This window comes from Sesamum indicum, linkage group LG11 (genome assembly GCF_026168435.1).
Source record: "Sesamum indicum cultivar Baizhima isolate 11 linkage group LG11, ASM2616843v1, whole genome shotgun sequence".
NCBI lineage: Eukaryota > Viridiplantae > Streptophyta > Magnoliopsida > Lamiales > Pedaliaceae > Sesamum > Sesamum indicum.
In genome coordinates, this window is record NC_142667.1 from 1135102 (window position 1) to 1151982 (window position 16881).

General features: G+C 34.9%; 1 protein-coding gene across 3 annotated transcripts; it reads left to right on the top strand.

Moving 5' to 3' along the window:
* Positions 1–10995: 10995 nt before the first annotated feature.
* Positions 10996–16761, top strand: LOC105173164 (SKP1-like protein 21). 3 transcript variants are annotated; one of them, XM_011094831.3, is made up of 10 exons: positions 10996–11137; positions 12887–12982; positions 13753–13974; positions 14105–14296; positions 14408–14518; positions 14701–14779; positions 15150–15319; positions 15484–15668; positions 15874–16007; positions 16465–16761. In XM_011094831.3, the coding sequence occupies exons 2-10, from the start codon at positions 12947–12949 to the stop codon at positions 16485–16487; spliced, it is 1152 nt and encodes a 383-aa protein (XP_011093133.1). In that variant the 5' UTR covers positions 10996–11137; positions 12887–12946; the 3' UTR covers positions 16488–16761. The 3 variants fall into 3 exon arrangements, with proteins under 3 accessions (XP_011093133.1, XP_011093135.1, XP_011093134.1); XM_011094833.3 differs by having other exon boundaries at positions 15180–15319; XM_011094832.3 differs by having other exon boundaries at positions 10999–11137; positions 12893–12982.
* Positions 16762–16881: the final 120 nt, after the last annotated feature.

The window sequence follows — 16881 nt, forward strand, 5'->3', positions numbered from 1 at the left end:
ATTATCCCTTGAAGTAATGAATGAGGGTTGTCTCCTTATCCTACACACAGTGCAGTTGCGTAGCCATTGTTTCCCCAACCAGTGTCTGAGTTGGGCATTAATTGAAATATAGCCCATCAAACTCTGTACACCACTATTAGTACACCTACTTTCCTCCAATTTCAGCCACTAGGATTCCCATCTGCTGTTGACTTTTTACAAATCACAAATTCGGAGTATCTCTGGACACCGCTTGAGAGAATATTGTTATCTTGAGTAAATTACGATGAGCTCTTATAAAATTTGTTATAATTATAAATATTTTTTATTATTTAAAAAATTATAAATATATTTTTTTAAATTAATAGTCGTTTAACAAATACTCTCATACAATGAGTTGTTACGAGGGAGTATTTATTAAACAACTATTAATTTTACAAAAATATTTATAATTTTTCAAATAACATGCGGATATTTGTAATTATAATAAATTTTAAAGGGACTTCGTTGTGATTTATCCTTTTGTATTTGAGGTGAATGGGTTGTCTTGTTAAATAAATAGTGAATATTTTTTTTAAAAAAAAATGCTTTTTTAGCTATTTACATAGAAGCCAGAGTGTTCGTGGTAGGGTATATGTATTTAAGGAATGTTTGGGATTATTTTTGTTTTCTATTTTATATGATTTGAGAAAATGAATCTAAATTTTGGGGAGTTTGATAAATGTACACGAGAATGCGTATGACATTTAATATTGTTTATAGGTATGGTTGAAAAATGTTGAAATGAAATGAATTTGCGATTGGTATTATTGTTTGGAAAGAGACAAAATATATATGATTCTGGTCGAATATGTTGATCTCTTTTGGGGTTATGTATTTCAATCTCTGTCGGTCTATCTAGATGTAAAGTGTGGTCTTTGAAAAGTTGGGAGGTTCCAATTAAAACCCTTTGATACTTAAGTCATACCATAATTGTAGTGGACTGAGAATATTTATAGAGTTAAATATGGCAACTTGTCTGGTCCACATTGTGTCATCTCAAAGCATGAGTTGTTAGCAAATCTATAATCCAAATTTTGAAGAATTCGTTTTAGGATCCAAGTCATTTACCCTTTGGTTTCGATAAGTAAGAGAAAATTGTCGAAGTGAAAAGGACATCAAGGACCCAAGAAACCCCAAACCCTAAAGACCCAACCCAAGAAGAGGTCCAAGCAAGAGGCTAAGGATTCAATAGAGACTTGCACTAAGTGATGCATTCATATGCTGAGTATCGAGTTTCATCGATTACAGACGCATAACATCTATACACTTTAGTGGGTGCTTGACAAGTGGTATGTCAAGTTCACTTAATTGACTCGTAAGAATTGTCATATGGAAACCCCATGGCGTGATCGGTATGACTAGATCTCCTCAAGTGCGATAGTATAGAAGTTAGTTCTCTAACTTGAGGAGCTACAATAATCTTGTTTGTGGGGGCGATTGTATTTTGGTCCTAGCTAATGTAACTGTATTATTACGTGATCGCCAAAAGCCCTACACTATGTGGTCGAACATATATAGATGTTGGTGCATTCCAAGAATGAATCCATCACCCAATCTGAGGCCACAACTGTTAATCAAATAGGAAAAATAGTTTCCCACATTGATTAACGAGAAACATAGTTAAAAGTAGATACATAGTTACCAGAGTCAAGTATGGAAACTGATTGAGAACCCCTACCCTAAACTTTGATTGGGAGATAACTTGATGGAAGGACTATATCCATACAATATGCGTAGTTAAAGATTTACACCAATTTCACATATTCTCTAGTACCATGGACGGTTGCTAAACGACCACCCATGGTAATGTGTGCTCTTGAATTAATGAGTTAATCAAGAGCGATAAATTGAATATAATTTAATTAATCTAGAGCAAGTTAGTCATCAAATTAAATATATATGTGATACAAATCCAAGTCTAACTAAAAGTGGACCTATAAGGGTCACAAAAAACATTAATGATATTGTAACACCCCACAACATTACACCACTAATTATTATACATTTCTTTATTAAAATCCCTCTTATACGACATTTTTAGCTATCAATATAATATATAAACGTCTCCTGAGATGATAGGCATATTCAGAAGATAATATTTACTCTCCCCAAATGTCCTCGTTTATAAAATAATGCAAAAACCAGTTGTATAACGTTTTAAATGCAAATCGATCTAGAGACTGACATATTTAATATTCTCATAACAAAAGTCTTGCCTTCAGTTATCACTATTGACCGACCTATTCACAAGAATGACACTTTTAAAACCCCAATGACTAGTCATTATGATCTATCTCCTAAAAAGTACATAGCAAGGCTTGAGCTGCATACTTAGTAGTATACTCAAGCAATCTATATATACATATATACAACGCAAGTCAAACATAATACAATTATATCAACCAACCAATATTTGTCAAATAACACCAGCCGATTTAAGAAATCACAAATGCTCATAATCACATATTAATTTTCAACATAATAGTCACATTTTAGTTTATTTCCTTAGGGCCATACTTAACCAAACTGGAGTGCATCACTCAATGGCTTTCTCGGCCATCGTCCTCATCTCAATCACAATATTTCTTTCTTTTTTTTCCTGGTATCGCACAACACACTTGTATGATATACCATCACCACTGATACCACACAGTTCGTATGATATTCCCATCATCAATCATATCACACAACACACAACTCATATGATATGTCACATCATCTACACTAATCAATTACAACAATCAGTTCGTCATTAATTATATCATCATAACCTATTGCAGTATGCCCCCTCCTAGGTAAGCCATCTTTATTTCAAGTCACACATCACATCATCAACTTTAGCATTCAATTTTATTTAATAATTATTTTCTCGTCTATAACTTTTCTGTTCGATTTCATTCGCCCATCCATTATACGGTCAGATTATCATTCTTCTTACATCTGTACATTACAATCAAATATAAACACAAAATAACAATTTCACGGATATCAAGGTAACCCAACAAATAGTCCACGATCAAATATATATAATCAACCAATATACAATATCCACATATATAAAAATAAAACCAAGTTCACGATCATATACATAAGCAACCATATATATAATATTACACACACACACACATATATATATATATATAAACTAATTAGCTATACTTACCTTAAATCTCAAAGTGCTTTAGTTAACACAAGAAACTGCTCAACCCTCAATTTTATCGTCTTGTCCTATAATAAAGTATTATACATATAATCAATATATTGAGAATATCATAAACTTTAAATAAAATATTATATAATGTTCGTATATTTTCCACCAATCTTTTAACATTTCATTTATATTGAAGTTCAATTCTCTATTCCATTTTCTTTTAAATAACTATACTTTCTAAACCTCTCAAGTATATATTTAATTTATCAACTAACTCATAAGAATTCATTTAATCAAACCCCTTAAATATTTATAAATATCATTTTAATAACATCCCTAAACAAAAACCTCATTTTTCCTCTTTAATAACATCAATATTTCTTAAATATAATTTTTGAAATTTTTTATGAATTTTCTATCAATTCCTTGCTATTATATAATTTAATTAAACACCAATACATAGAATCACATATTTGGTTAATAGGCTCAATGAAATTCCATAAATTAACTATATCAATAATTAAATCTAACAAATTTAATAATTTAATTAATCAATTATATTATTTTTACCATCAAATGTGATATTTAATTTGACACTAATTTAAATAGTCAAACTCGTAAAATATTTCAGTTAAATAGTAAATTAATCAATATTAACAATATTTAATAAATAAACTAATTAAATAATATAATTATATAAATTAATAACAATTAAAATATAAATCTCATACCTCTGTTTTTCCGTCGAATGTGTGTATTTGTGTTTGTGTGTGTGTTGTGTTTTAAAATGTGGCGGGGGGAGGGGGGTGAGGCGGTGGGTGGCCCATGTGCTGCCCACCCCTCTTTTTTATTGTATTTTTTTAAATTATTATGAGCTCTAATTTATTCTTTTTAGGTTTTAATATATTTCATTTTCAACCTATAATTTATTTTAAATTTCTTAATAATTATTAATTAGTCTAATTTATTTTAAATTTTTTAATTATCAATTAATATCTCAATGTTATATAAAATTCTATGGACGTTATAGATATTGTGGGAAATTAATTGGAAAATTAATTTTGGATAGGAATTAATTATTGGATTAATTTTGAAAGAAAGAGATGATTAACTTAAAGGAGTTTAAATTAATCATTTGAATAATTGGATTATTCAAATGAGGTACAATGTGATAGAAAACTCAAAATGTTAATTAATAAGATTAATTAAATATTTGGATTTTGGGATGGATTAATTGAATCCATTAATCTTAGGTCTAATATTTAAATAAAAATTTGATGTGGACTTGAAATTAATCGATGGGTCAATTATTCTAATTCAAAGTCAAACTGTGTTTAATTCAAATTGTGGTCAAATCTCAATGGAAAATAAGAACTTACCATGCATTAAAGACCCTTGATTAGGGATTTGCACGCTCATGAATGTAGATTACCTACCCTTGACTTGAAGCAATTCACTCTCTCTCTATATAGGAGTAGTTGGACATTTGCAAGTCGGTTAGAAAAATATGTGTGTATCTATATTTCTCTCCTTCACTCTCTTATCTCTCTTCTTTGTTAAAAGAGTTGTATCTTTCCTTCCTTTTTTAAGAGCTTGAAATTCATTCAAAGCTTTTTGAAGAAACTTTGAACACTTTTCACTTCATAAAAGTGTTGTTTCAGTCTCACCCTCTTGAGTTTCTAGCAAGGCTCAAAGAGACAAAAGTTTGTGTTTTGTGTAGACTTGCTAGAGAGCATATCTCTGCTCTTGTGTGGACAAAGTAAGAAACTATTATTGGATGAGAGCTTTTGAAGATAGGACTCTCCAATACTCTCAAAGAGGTATTTATCCTTTGATTTGCATCAACTAGTTGGTGTGCAAGTGCATGAATAACCCAGTTGATGTGGGATATAATATTGTTTTAATATTTTATTTATCATCTTCATTGCTCATTTAACATCCTAGGCTTGTATCGGTTCCTTCATGGTGAATTCCTCCTTTAGATGGCGGATGCTCGCAGCGTCCTCCTCACGAACCCAGTTCCTCTCCTGCATCACTTTCTCTAGCTCTCCTACCCTTTTGAGGGTTCTTTAGACAATAGGTTTCCTTGCTCTAACCAACAGAGCAGGCCACCCCCAACACGGTCACCTATGAATAAACAACTTGTCAGGTTAAGCTATTGTCTATAATTAAGCTTAATAAACTTATTGATTGATACTTACCCTACAAAGGTAGAAAGCAAATAAACCCAGGGCTTTAGCTCTTGGCAGAGCATTCATGTAGGTATGATCTAGGGGTGGTTAGATCTCCTTCTGAAATTTAGTAACCAAACCGTTTCACCTTCTTCTAGCAACAGAGAGTGTTATTCATTCTGAATTCGATCAGGAAGGAATCTCTTCTTTGCAGACCTCTCTTTAGCAGGGTGAGACGTCCCTACCTTGGTAGCAGGTTGCAGGGTAGGAGAAGCAAGGGGGCGGTCTGTCCCTTAACTCATTTTGTAGGTGCGGCGATGGGATCAATCTGTTGCTTGCCTTTGGGATCCCCAGTGGAAGAAGAACTAGCAGGAGTGGAAGCGGGACTCTTCAACAAGGTGTGCTTGGTATAAGGGTTGGCGCCCTGGGTCTTGTCCCCCTTGATGGATTTATCCTAAAACAGCTTGTGAAACATCCTGCCTACAAACACCAAGTACAATAATATACATTAGTCGTATTTCATTACCAGCAAGAATAATCGCAAATAGAGAATACAAGAAGTTATACTAGCTGCGTAATCCATGGCCATCTCTTTTGGTCTCAACCCAAAAGCAATGAAGAAGTGCAGAGTGAACTAATTTGCGAGGATCGTAAAGAGAAGCATTCAAATGATCCAGCATGAACTAGAGAGGAGCTGGATGATTACAGATAGAATACTTAGGTTGCTTAGGAAGAGTGGTAATCCACACAGAAAGAAATCTCTCCATGGTATAAAAGAAGAAACAAAGAAGATCTGATGCTTCCACTCTTTCATTGTGGACTCGAAAGGGAGAAACTAAGAACCCGTTTGGTTGTGTTTTCAATGAGATTTTTTCACTTTTCACTATTTGGGTAGTTGGGATTTTATTTGGTCAAGCCATTTTCATTGAGAATGCATTCCTATTTTAATTCTCAATTTTTTGAGATTATAGGTCACAAAGGTTTGTCATAGTTGTCTTATCTTGTCAGCATGTATTTTCTTGTTTCAAATCAATAAAAAATATTTTAAATGGCAAGACTCTCTTTGATTATTTTATAATTTCATATATTCAATCAATTTGGTCATCTATCACATCAAAAATACATATACTTATATACAACATTCTCACACCTATATACCTATATTTGGAAACAACTAATCCAAACATATTCTCAATTTGCGCACAAAAACCAATAAATCTTTTCTAATATTTTCAATTGTTGGAAACTAAAAATGACAACCAAACGGGCTATAAGTATCCCCTCGGGCAGTGAAATACAACAAGCCAGCATTCCCATTTTTTAGCAGGAAAAAGGAGTGAAATTGAGCAATCGATGGGATTTCTCCTAGATTTTTTACTAACGTATAGGAACCTGGCAACATGTTGAAGGATTTAGGAACCAACTGATTTAAGAAAACTTTGAAAAGTGTAGAAACATTAACATGCAAATGGAAATACAAACCAGCCTCAAGCTAGGCTAAGAAAAAATAAAGAAAGCCCTAAAGAGGGAAATTTGGGCGATCCATGGCAGTAAGGACTTGAATCACATTTCAACAGCTATCCGGGACTTTTCCCTAACGATCACGTCATCATCTTCAGGAAAAAAAAATGAGATTGGTAAATCCTAAAGGATTCCACATTGAGGTCATTCGCATATCCTATACCTTTCTCCTCTCTTCTTCCTCCTTACTATTGCCTTCCTCCTCGCTCTCACCTCCATGGCAGAAGGCAGAGCCAGAGATACTAGGCTTCTTCCAACTCCTTACATGAGGAGCCGATTAGATCTATCATCACCTCATCTACCACCCTTTCATCTACACTACTAGTCCACATGGTTCACAAAAAAAGAGTAGGAAGCAAGGAGGCTTACCTAGAGCGATAGAGAGGAAAATGGCAAGGTTTGGTGTAAGAAAAAAATCTCAAGAAGTTTGTGGAAACCTGCAGAAATTCATAAACAGAGAAGTTAGATTTTTTATTTTTTAAACCAGAAAAGAAAACAAAGAGAATGAGTGTGAATACTTACCCAGAAAACAAAGAAGGCATGTCAATGGCAAGATAAGGGATTGCCTTAAACACTCCAACAACCCACCCATCAGCCCTATTCGTATAGGACTCTGTGTCACTCTCTCCTAGTTAGTGAAGATCCTCCAATCAAGGGGCACGTGTTTTATGTGTAGGTTGGACTTTGTCTCTTCTCTACGTTTCATAATCATCACTAATCCCTTTTTTGCAAATATGTTCAAATTTTCTTTAAATCTGATGTATGAGACTCCTTCAGGTAAAAGGATTACCTTACAAATAGCACAACAGGAAACTACCTCTTTCAGCCTAGTAGGGTTCACCTTGCTGATTGTGCACAAACAAGAAAAATCTTTTTAGCAAGACCATTTTATCTACTTCAACAATCCAACACCATGTTTCGCACTCTTGGAATAAGGGGCAGTATTGATATTCCAATAAAAAAAAATCTTCACAAGGCCCAAAATATGGAAGCCCCTACAGAGCAGCCCAACCGGTCCGGACCTATTGACCCATGAGCAGGGAGGTAAAAACTCATAAAGTTGTTTTATTACTTTTACTAATTTGGCAGGCCCAAAACAAGTCCATTTTAGCAAGACGGAGTCAACATACAGCAAGGCAGGCACGTCATATGGGTTGTTGACACATTGAGACACATCTTGCTAAAAGATTTTCAACAAACTCTTAGTAATCCGGTTGCAATAGGATTATTAACTAGCAGGTAACGGATTCCTAAATTTTCAGGCAAACTAGGCAAAACTTGATCAAAGAGTCATATCTCAGTCAATATGAGTCCAAATAATGAATGGATTCTCAGTTGGATAGCTAACACGAGTAGCTTTCAAACAACGTAGGACTCTCCATAACTACTTTCCGCATCTTGCTCCACGAGCACTTATAAATAAACATTTTGTGCAGTCATTTTGATAACATCTACTCTCAGACTAAAACTTTTATTCTCTCTTGATTATGAAGCTATCTCAAGCTCACTTTTTGGAATCCACGCAAATTATATCAACTTAACATCTTTTTTAATTATTATTCTCACTTTGATTCAAGTTTGTCTTTAATTTTTTCAGTAAACAAAGTTACTGACTTAAGCATCAAAGCATTAACTTTTGTTTGCAGGTTAGTCCCCTAGTAATTTTAGGATTTTTGTGAAAGTTCTTTGACCATTGGGGTGTTGTTAGACTCATGTATCCATCAACATCTATGTTTTTATTTGACTAGCATGATTTACATATATATTATTTTTATTCAAAACATTAGGTAATAATTCATTATTTTTTTTATTACTAGAAAAAGATTATTTATTAAGTTTTTGGGTAAATACCATATTTGGTCCTTATGTTTTTGTTTAAAATCACTTTAGCCCCTCAAGTTCATGTCTTGACTTTAACATCCTTAAACTTTACTTTTTATCTCAGTTTGGTCTCTCTGACCATTTCTCAGAGAAAATGTGGCCGAATTTTAACTTTCTAGAGGATAAAATGGTCAAGTTTGATTTTATAACTTTAGTCCCTTAAGTTTGTAAAATTATCAAATTAATCATTTTGACACGAAAAAAATAACCTTTTTATATTTTTTTTATGCTGATATGTTGTAATAATCTTATGTGAATAGTGAAAACTTTGAACTCTTGTAAGCATAAAATAATATATTGCTTGACTTAAGATAAACAACCTCTTTTTTTAGTAGTTAAAAAAACCAAAATTATGAATAAATTTTATAAAACTTAACTAATATAAAAATATAATTTAAAAAATCTAATAAAAGTACATTCCACGAGGAGTGGCAGATGAGTCGAGCCGACTCGATTTTAAGCTCGAGCTCGAGCTCAGTTTTAACTATTCACCAGCTCGCGAGGAATTAATGACTAACAGTTTTAGCTGTTCACCAGCTCAGTAATTAAACCTTGTTATTCCAAAAGTTGTTCGAAAAATCTAGGAAAGGAAATCTACCAATTTCACTTTTGGAAAGTACTACGTTAGTCATCCTTTATTTGGAATAAAGGATTTATTACTTTATGGATTGTAGAATGAACCTAGACACATTCTAGTACATCCATACAAGGTATATAAATGTATATTAGTTATTTAGAATAATTAATAAAAACATAACACAACAAAAAAATAATTTCGTACCCTAAGAGCCCCAATTCGGCCACCCCCTCTCTCAAGCACACTTGGTGTGTTCTTTCTCCCTAATTCTTTTCTAGAAAATTGAATTGAGGGATCCCATATTCCGATGCGGTGTGGATGTACTTTTAAAAGGCTTTACGTTGAAGTCTCGTGAGAACGGATCAAATGAAGGAGGTTCGAAGTAAATCAAGTAAAGAGGTAATTCTTGATATACGATTTTTCTACCTCTTGTTTTAATTTTACCATTAGCCCCATTTAGTTTCATTATTGTTATTATTAACTACATCGAACACCCGATAACTCCAAGGGTACACCCCTTGGAATTATGATTTTATTACGTTTTGGTTATAATTTACGAATTTTATATTACCGCTTGCACTTACGCGTTCCTGGACGGATCCACTCGCATTTTTCGTTGTTTTCAACATCTCCTACAGTGGGGTCTGTAGGTGGAACAGCAGGTCCTGAAATAGCAGGGAGAGAAGAATCTCCCTCATAAGATCCATGGTCACCTCCATTATTGGAATTTGCCATTTCTCATGTCAAAGCTCAACTGTTCCCACAGATGGTGTCAATAATGCGTATCAATTTACTTGGAACCCCCTGAAAATATTTTAGGGTGACCTCTCAAAATGTGTTGGAAAGTTATATGATGTGTCCTCCCAACTGTATGATGACATGTCCGGCTGAAATGGGATTATTTATTGGGCCTAGGTAAGCTTATGGGCCATTTTCCCCACTGATGGGCTTTATTTATCTCGCTGTGGGATTTATATGTCCTACGGGCCCTTTCTGTCCTGCTGATGAGCCAGTTGGGCTCTTAACCGACTGAACTAGTATGCGTAATTTGTGGGTTTGACCCAATAATTTTAGAGGACATCAACAATAGAGGACAATGTAATTATCTGTAAACTTTATTAATTTATTATTTCCTAAAAATAATTTATTCCGATCTAATCCATCGTATATTCAGCCCACAAAAATGAACGACCCGTTAATAATAAAATAGTTGGACTGTAAAATAGAATTTTAACTTAAATACTAATCATGGATAAAATTATTTTCTAAAATAAGTTTGGATTCAAGATATTAATCCTAATATATTATCATATAATATAATGAAAAATACATAAAAAAATGTTATTAATATCCAAATTAAATAGAGGGAAAATATAATACTAAATAAGATAGGACACGAGAGAACAAGTGTATGACTGTCTAAGCCTTACCTACATTTCATTTCACCTTAGAAACACACGTAACTCTTTCTCTCTCTCTGTCTTTCTCTCTTTCTCTCTCACATACACACGCACTAACACCCGGCGGTAGATAGATACACAGATATATCTAACCATTCACAGATTCGCCAAGACAATATATAAGAAAAACAAAATATATTTTCCCCATTTTTATGCGTATTTCTCTCTCTCTCTCTCTCCCCCCGCCTCGCTCTCTAATATTTATTCTTTTTTTTTTTTTCTGCTTTCGCCGACAACCGCCATTTTCATATTCAAAGCTCCGTTCAGCAGAAGCTGTTTTTTTTTCTTTTTTTTAAATTTTTTTTCAGGTGCGAAATCTTTGTTGTTTCTGACTGCAGAAGCGGCGGGGCAAAAGGTTGTTTATTGCTTTGTTAATTGTTTGTTAGACTTGGAGTTTGATTGAGGGAAAAACCGGTTGTTGGTTTTTGTGTTTAGTTTAGTTCGGTGTTTGGGATTATGAAATTCTGGGTTGTTTTGGTATTAGTGTTGATTTGCATCTTTGTGGGGATATTGTTGGATTGGGGATTCGATTGGGGCGAGGTCTGAGTTGAGATGGGGGATTAGGGCTTTTCTGAATCTGCATTTCTTGATTCTGGGTTGCTTTTAATGTTTTCGATATGTTTGTACTTCAACTGTTTTGGGTGTTGCGCTGCCGGATGAAGTTGATGTGGTTTGTTTATTTGTCAAAGTTGAGTCCCTTTTTTCTTTTTTGGCCTTTTTGTTTCCTTTTATGTTTCTATTACTGTTGTGGGTTTGAAATAACTAGTAAAAGATGTTTGTTTATTGTTCGACCAAGATTCGCTTTATTATGATAGGAAATTCATGCTTTATCATGTTCTGTTAGTAAATCGGAAAGAATTGTTGGAAGCTGAATAGTTGTTATCAGGAAGCACGGTGGCAATAAGGAAAGGAAGCCAAAAATTTGGGAAAGAAACATGATTTTCACTTAATTTCACATAGCCTGGAGTATTTTATGTGGCTTGTAAGTGCCTCTACAAAATTCTGAGAGTGAAGATAATCTGCAGGGCTCCCTACTTCTGAATTTGCACATTCGTGGTGTTGTTTTTGGTCATTTCAATATAATGTCTGTTTCTTGGAAAGGAGAAGTTATTGTACTTTTTCTTCGGAAGCCAGCCTCCACTAGAACATGTGGAATAGGTGGCCCCAACTCTTTCCTACCATCATCATAGACCGTCAAGCCGTTTCCAATGAAGCCTATGGAGGCTTCCATATGAAGGTTGGTTTTTTATGGTGGCAAACTGGGATGAATTTTGTCAGCTGTTGTAGGATAGTTGGAAATTTGTGGGTGGGGTTTTCCAGTTAGGCCATTCCAAAACGTAGGTGGTTCAGCTGGATTAGGCTTTCATTCTTGACCTGTGTTTTGGGAAGGTGCTTCTGATGGAATGAGCAAGGTAAATGATTAATCTAGGACTAGGAGCTCCATTTGGGTTCACAAGGTGCATTTATATTTGAGTAGTATATAATGTTTTCTGCTGGTAGTTGACTTCACGTTGATACTGGTTGTGAAAGACCTACCAGTTGCATTGTCGATTGGGCAGCGAGTTTCAAAAAGCACAGTAGATGGTTGATCTGAGACGAGGAGGTCCATTTGGACTGATGTGGTGCATTATAGATTCAAACTAGTGATAATGTTGTATTTTGCTGGTAATGACTTCTTCTGGACTTTTATGCTGGTGTTCAAGGACCGTGCAGTTTCATTGCTGATGGGACACAGGTCTTGGAAAGAGAGAAAACTAAGCACCATTCAATTAGTCTTTCTGCAAAACTTGTCAGTTCGACAAAGAGAATTTTAATTCTTAGAGATGGAGTCTATAAGTTGTCAGTTCAAGATTATCATTCGCCTACCCCTTATTAAAATGTCTGAATTTTTTAGACTAGATATCTGGCCAAGAGTGGGTATTTCCTTCTTTATTTAACCGAGTTACATATGACTTCATTTATAGATGAATAGCCAATACCTCCAGATGCATTTAATTTTGGTTCTACAATACTTAGCAAAATAGATGCTGCTGGAGAGTTAATTATTTTCCTTGAAGTTATAGAGAGGACAGCTCGCCATAATTTTTATGCCTTTCTTTCTTAGCTGCAGGTAAGAACTATTGAACTGCTTTCTGGGACGCGTTCTTGTTTCTAATTCAGTACAATGATAGAAGCTGATAGTGAAATAATAAAGCCTGAGGTATGCTTTACATGACTACTTGTGCACTTCTGGAGTCTTCTTATTTTTGTATATGTTCATTTATGTTATTTGGTAGCGTAATTTCCCTTCTTTTTGTGGTCATATAAATCATACTTGCCTTGTAAAATCATTGCAATGTGATAGTCGTTTATTTTCAGGAAAGCTGCTTCATTTATTTTGGGCAGTGGAATACAATGGACAAGAGATACTCAATTAGGAAAAGTGATGTGTGCATAACATTGGATATGGGACCTAAATGATGAGTAATTAACATGAGATGCTTGAACACAGTGGAATGATAAAAGAGATGCTCAACATGCGTAACTAGAGATCATTGTTTTTTTTTGTCATTTCTGGGGTAGTGGTGGATTGGGTTAGATCATGTAACTCCTTCAACATTAGGTTAGTAAGCAGCGATGACAACATTCTAAAGCTAACGTACTGCGATAGAAGAAAGACTGGAGAATTCTAGATTCACCCCTCATATCCTTCCTAAAAAGGACTTAATGAACGTATGGTCCACATTGAAGATGAAGTGATAAATACTACATTTTGCGGTTAAATGAAAATTTTTGAAACTGCTTGTACTCTTCACTAAACCTTTGGCATTAATAGTACTATTATTATCCTTTTTTATTCTTACTAGTTGAAATATTTGCACCCATTGACCCTTGTTTATGATTGAGTGAGAGAGAGCAGGTTCTAATTTTCTCTTTGGTTTCTCAAGTTGTTTCTGATTCCGATTTGTTGTTTTATGCTTTGCATGTCAGATTCTAAAGGCTTATGTGTGGCTTCAAACTTCTGATGGTTCAATACAACAAGTAGAGCAAGAGGTCGCAATGTTTTGTCCACTCATATGTCGTGAAATACAATCAGGAATGGGATCTTCTAAGAATTACCCTATCTCCCTACCTTCACGGGTCAATCCTCCTATGTTGAGTCTGATTCTTGACTACTGCCGATTTCATCAAGTACCAGGACGCTCTAACAAGGTTACTAGAAAATGCTGAACACTGCAGTTTTTATGTGATTAACTTACCACATGAGAAAAGAGTCTTTTAGGCGCTTACATTAAACGATAAGATAGGGAAAGGTACTTGATTTTGTTATACTTTTGTGCAGGAGAGGAAGTCCTTTGACGAGAAATTTGTTCGAATGGATACCAAAAGGCTATGTGAATTGACCTCAGCTGCTGACAGCCTGCAACTGAAGCCCCTGGTTGATCTCACTAGTCGTGCACTTGCACGAGTGATTGAAGGGAAGAGTCCGGAAGAAATACGAGAGATATTTCATCTTCCTGATGATCTAACAGAGGTGTTCTGTCATTGCAAGCAGTGTATATGCTTAATGTACTTTTTATTTCCTTGGGGAGAGTCCTGCTTTTCTATGTTTGCTTCCTAACATTCCGTTGTCTTACTGATACAGGAAGAAAAGTTGGAGCCTATAAAAAATACCATGGATGATCCAAGGATTCGGCTTTTGAATAGATTGTATGCCAGGAAGAGAAAAGAATTAAAAGAAAGAGAGAGATTAAAGGTTAATGGGAAATAGTTTTCTGTTCTTCTACATGACCTTCCATATATTCATTTAGGTTCTATAACCAAGCAATCAGTAATGCTTATAGTCAATTAACTGCTTGAATGTAGTTATTCACCACTATAACAATTTGTTGCGTATGCAAGTTAATAATGATAATTGGTTTTCAATGGGTTCTGCAGAATACTGAGGTTGAAGAGGATCGTGCAGATGAGCGTTCTGTTGATGATCTCTTATCATTTATTAATGGAAGCAATGAAGGTATATCTTGTTCCTTCTGTTTCCACCTTCCCTTTACCATGTTCTTCATTTTGGGATGTCTTTAAAAAGGTGCTTACAGTTTGTAGTTGATGAAAAATGTCGTTCCTGCCTGTTAATCTAACTAAATATGTGTTTTCTGTGATATAATCTATTTCTGGAATGTGCAGTGAACTGCATTTCTTTTGGGTTGCATCGAGTATATTTTTGGTAAATTGAGAACATAAACAGCATATGATTAAAAATTGGGAACAACTATGGAACGCAAATCATGTCTTTGGGGATCAACTTGGAAAATTTCAGATTTTAATGTGATTTATCTTTCACGCTCTTATGTTCGTTCCTCTCTCCTCCCTTATCTTATCATTTGGAGGTGGACCATTTGATACATATGGGTTTGCAGATTCTAAGGCAAATAGAGCTTCTAAAAGTAAAAAGAAGAATCGTAAGAGAAAAGATCATCACAAGGCTGCTCCTTCAAACTGCACTAGTACATCAAACAGCACAACTGCTTCAAGCGATGCTGTATACATGAATAAGAAGGTCAGGAGTATTGTACTTCTGTATTATTCTCTACCTCTTGGCTTCATTGGGATATTGGTCATAGATAGTGTTACTGCTTACTAATTGCCTATGCTCCCTTCGCCTGCCATGGCGGACGAGATGCATGCATATGGTGTTGGGATTAACATCTTTCTATGCTGCAGGAATCGAATGAGCTTGATTCTATGCGTAGTAATCCTACATGTCATGGCAATCTTTCGCCCAACCCTTGTAATGGCACAAAGTTGCATAACATCGAAGATAACACAATTCCACCTGCTGAAGATGAGTTTGATGATTGTGATTTAGATGATGATATTGACCCTGCGTTGAAAGAAAAAATTGATAGGTGAGCCTGATGCTTTTTGACGAGCCCACTATTTCCATATGTTATCTTAGCATACTTATTTAGTCGCATGTTACCGTTTTGTTGGAAATAGCGTAGGATGCTTTGGGTATCAGTTATAAAAGAAAGTCGCTTAGGTTGGTTACATGTTTAATATAGATTATATTGTTTTGTATGACAATAATTTTTCCCTTGTTTGATTGATCAGGGAAGTGGAAGACTTTGCCAGACGATTAAACTCAGATTGGCCTGAAAGAATGCAACAGATTCTGTCTCTGGGTCAAGAGAGAAGAACATTACAATTGACTGCTAACGGAAATGGGTCCTTGAGGATATTTACAAGTATGTCCTACTTTGGTTTTCGCATTTGGTTCTAATATTGTATGAATAGATCCAACGCCCTCTTCACATGATATTCTTATGTGATAATAGTTTATTTGTTTCCTATTCTCATCTTGTTAATTTGACATTTTGGGATGACCCTTGACTCCAATTCTTAGAACCATTTACCAGGTGTAACACACAGTGAAAGCAATATGTATGACAGTTGGTTTCTTGCACATTTGCACCGGCAATATAACGACATTAGAAACTTAATCTTGTAGCATGTTGTAGTTGCAATGCCCCGTCAAATTTAGCTGTATGTCTTAGGATTAGCATCTCTTTTCAGTCGAGAATACCATAACTGGGACTTGAGTCGAACTTCATATTATTATGTTGGTTTTGTGTGGATAGTGATCTGATTTCAGGTCATGGACCAAGAAAATTTTGCATAAAATAGTTTGTTTCCAATTCACAGGTCTAGATGAGAGCCGGAAATGATCCTCTGGTCGAACCCCTATCAACTTCAAAATGGAGACTGGCCAGAAAAGTTTTGGTCATTTTGTTGGACTGTGGGGTTGGTTATGGCGCCCATACTCCGGCTCAGGATGCACATCAGTGTGGATTCACATTCAAGTTGATTGGTAAATTTTTGACATTGAGAGATTCAGTTTTGATGTTTGTAGTTGAGTTCGTGTACGTTTACAGAAACAACAATAAGGAAAAGAATGTTTTTAAGGTGTCAATACATGCAAATTTTGCCATTTGCCTTTTATCCCCTCTCTCTCTCTCTCTCTCTCTCAGGCCGTTGTGCGTTGTTTTCCTTTCTTGCCGAGGTATCAATTGTGGATCGTGGTGTTTCACATAATGATAACCAAGAAACCTACCTCAGCAT

Excerpts from the sequence above, each read along its gene's own strand:
- LOC105173164 (XM_011094831.3), top strand. The coding sequence starts at position 12,947 with ATGATAGAAGCTGATAGTGAAATAATAAAGCCTGAG. Across the intron at positions 13,975-14,104 it reads TACCAGGACGCTCTAACAAG|GAGAGGAAGTCCTTTGACGA; the intron begins GTTACTAGAAAA and ends ACTTTTGTGCAG. Across the intron at positions 15,320-15,483 it reads CTGTATACATGAATAAGAAG|GAATCGAATGAGCTTGATTC; the intron begins GTCAGGAGTATT and ends TCTATGCTGCAG.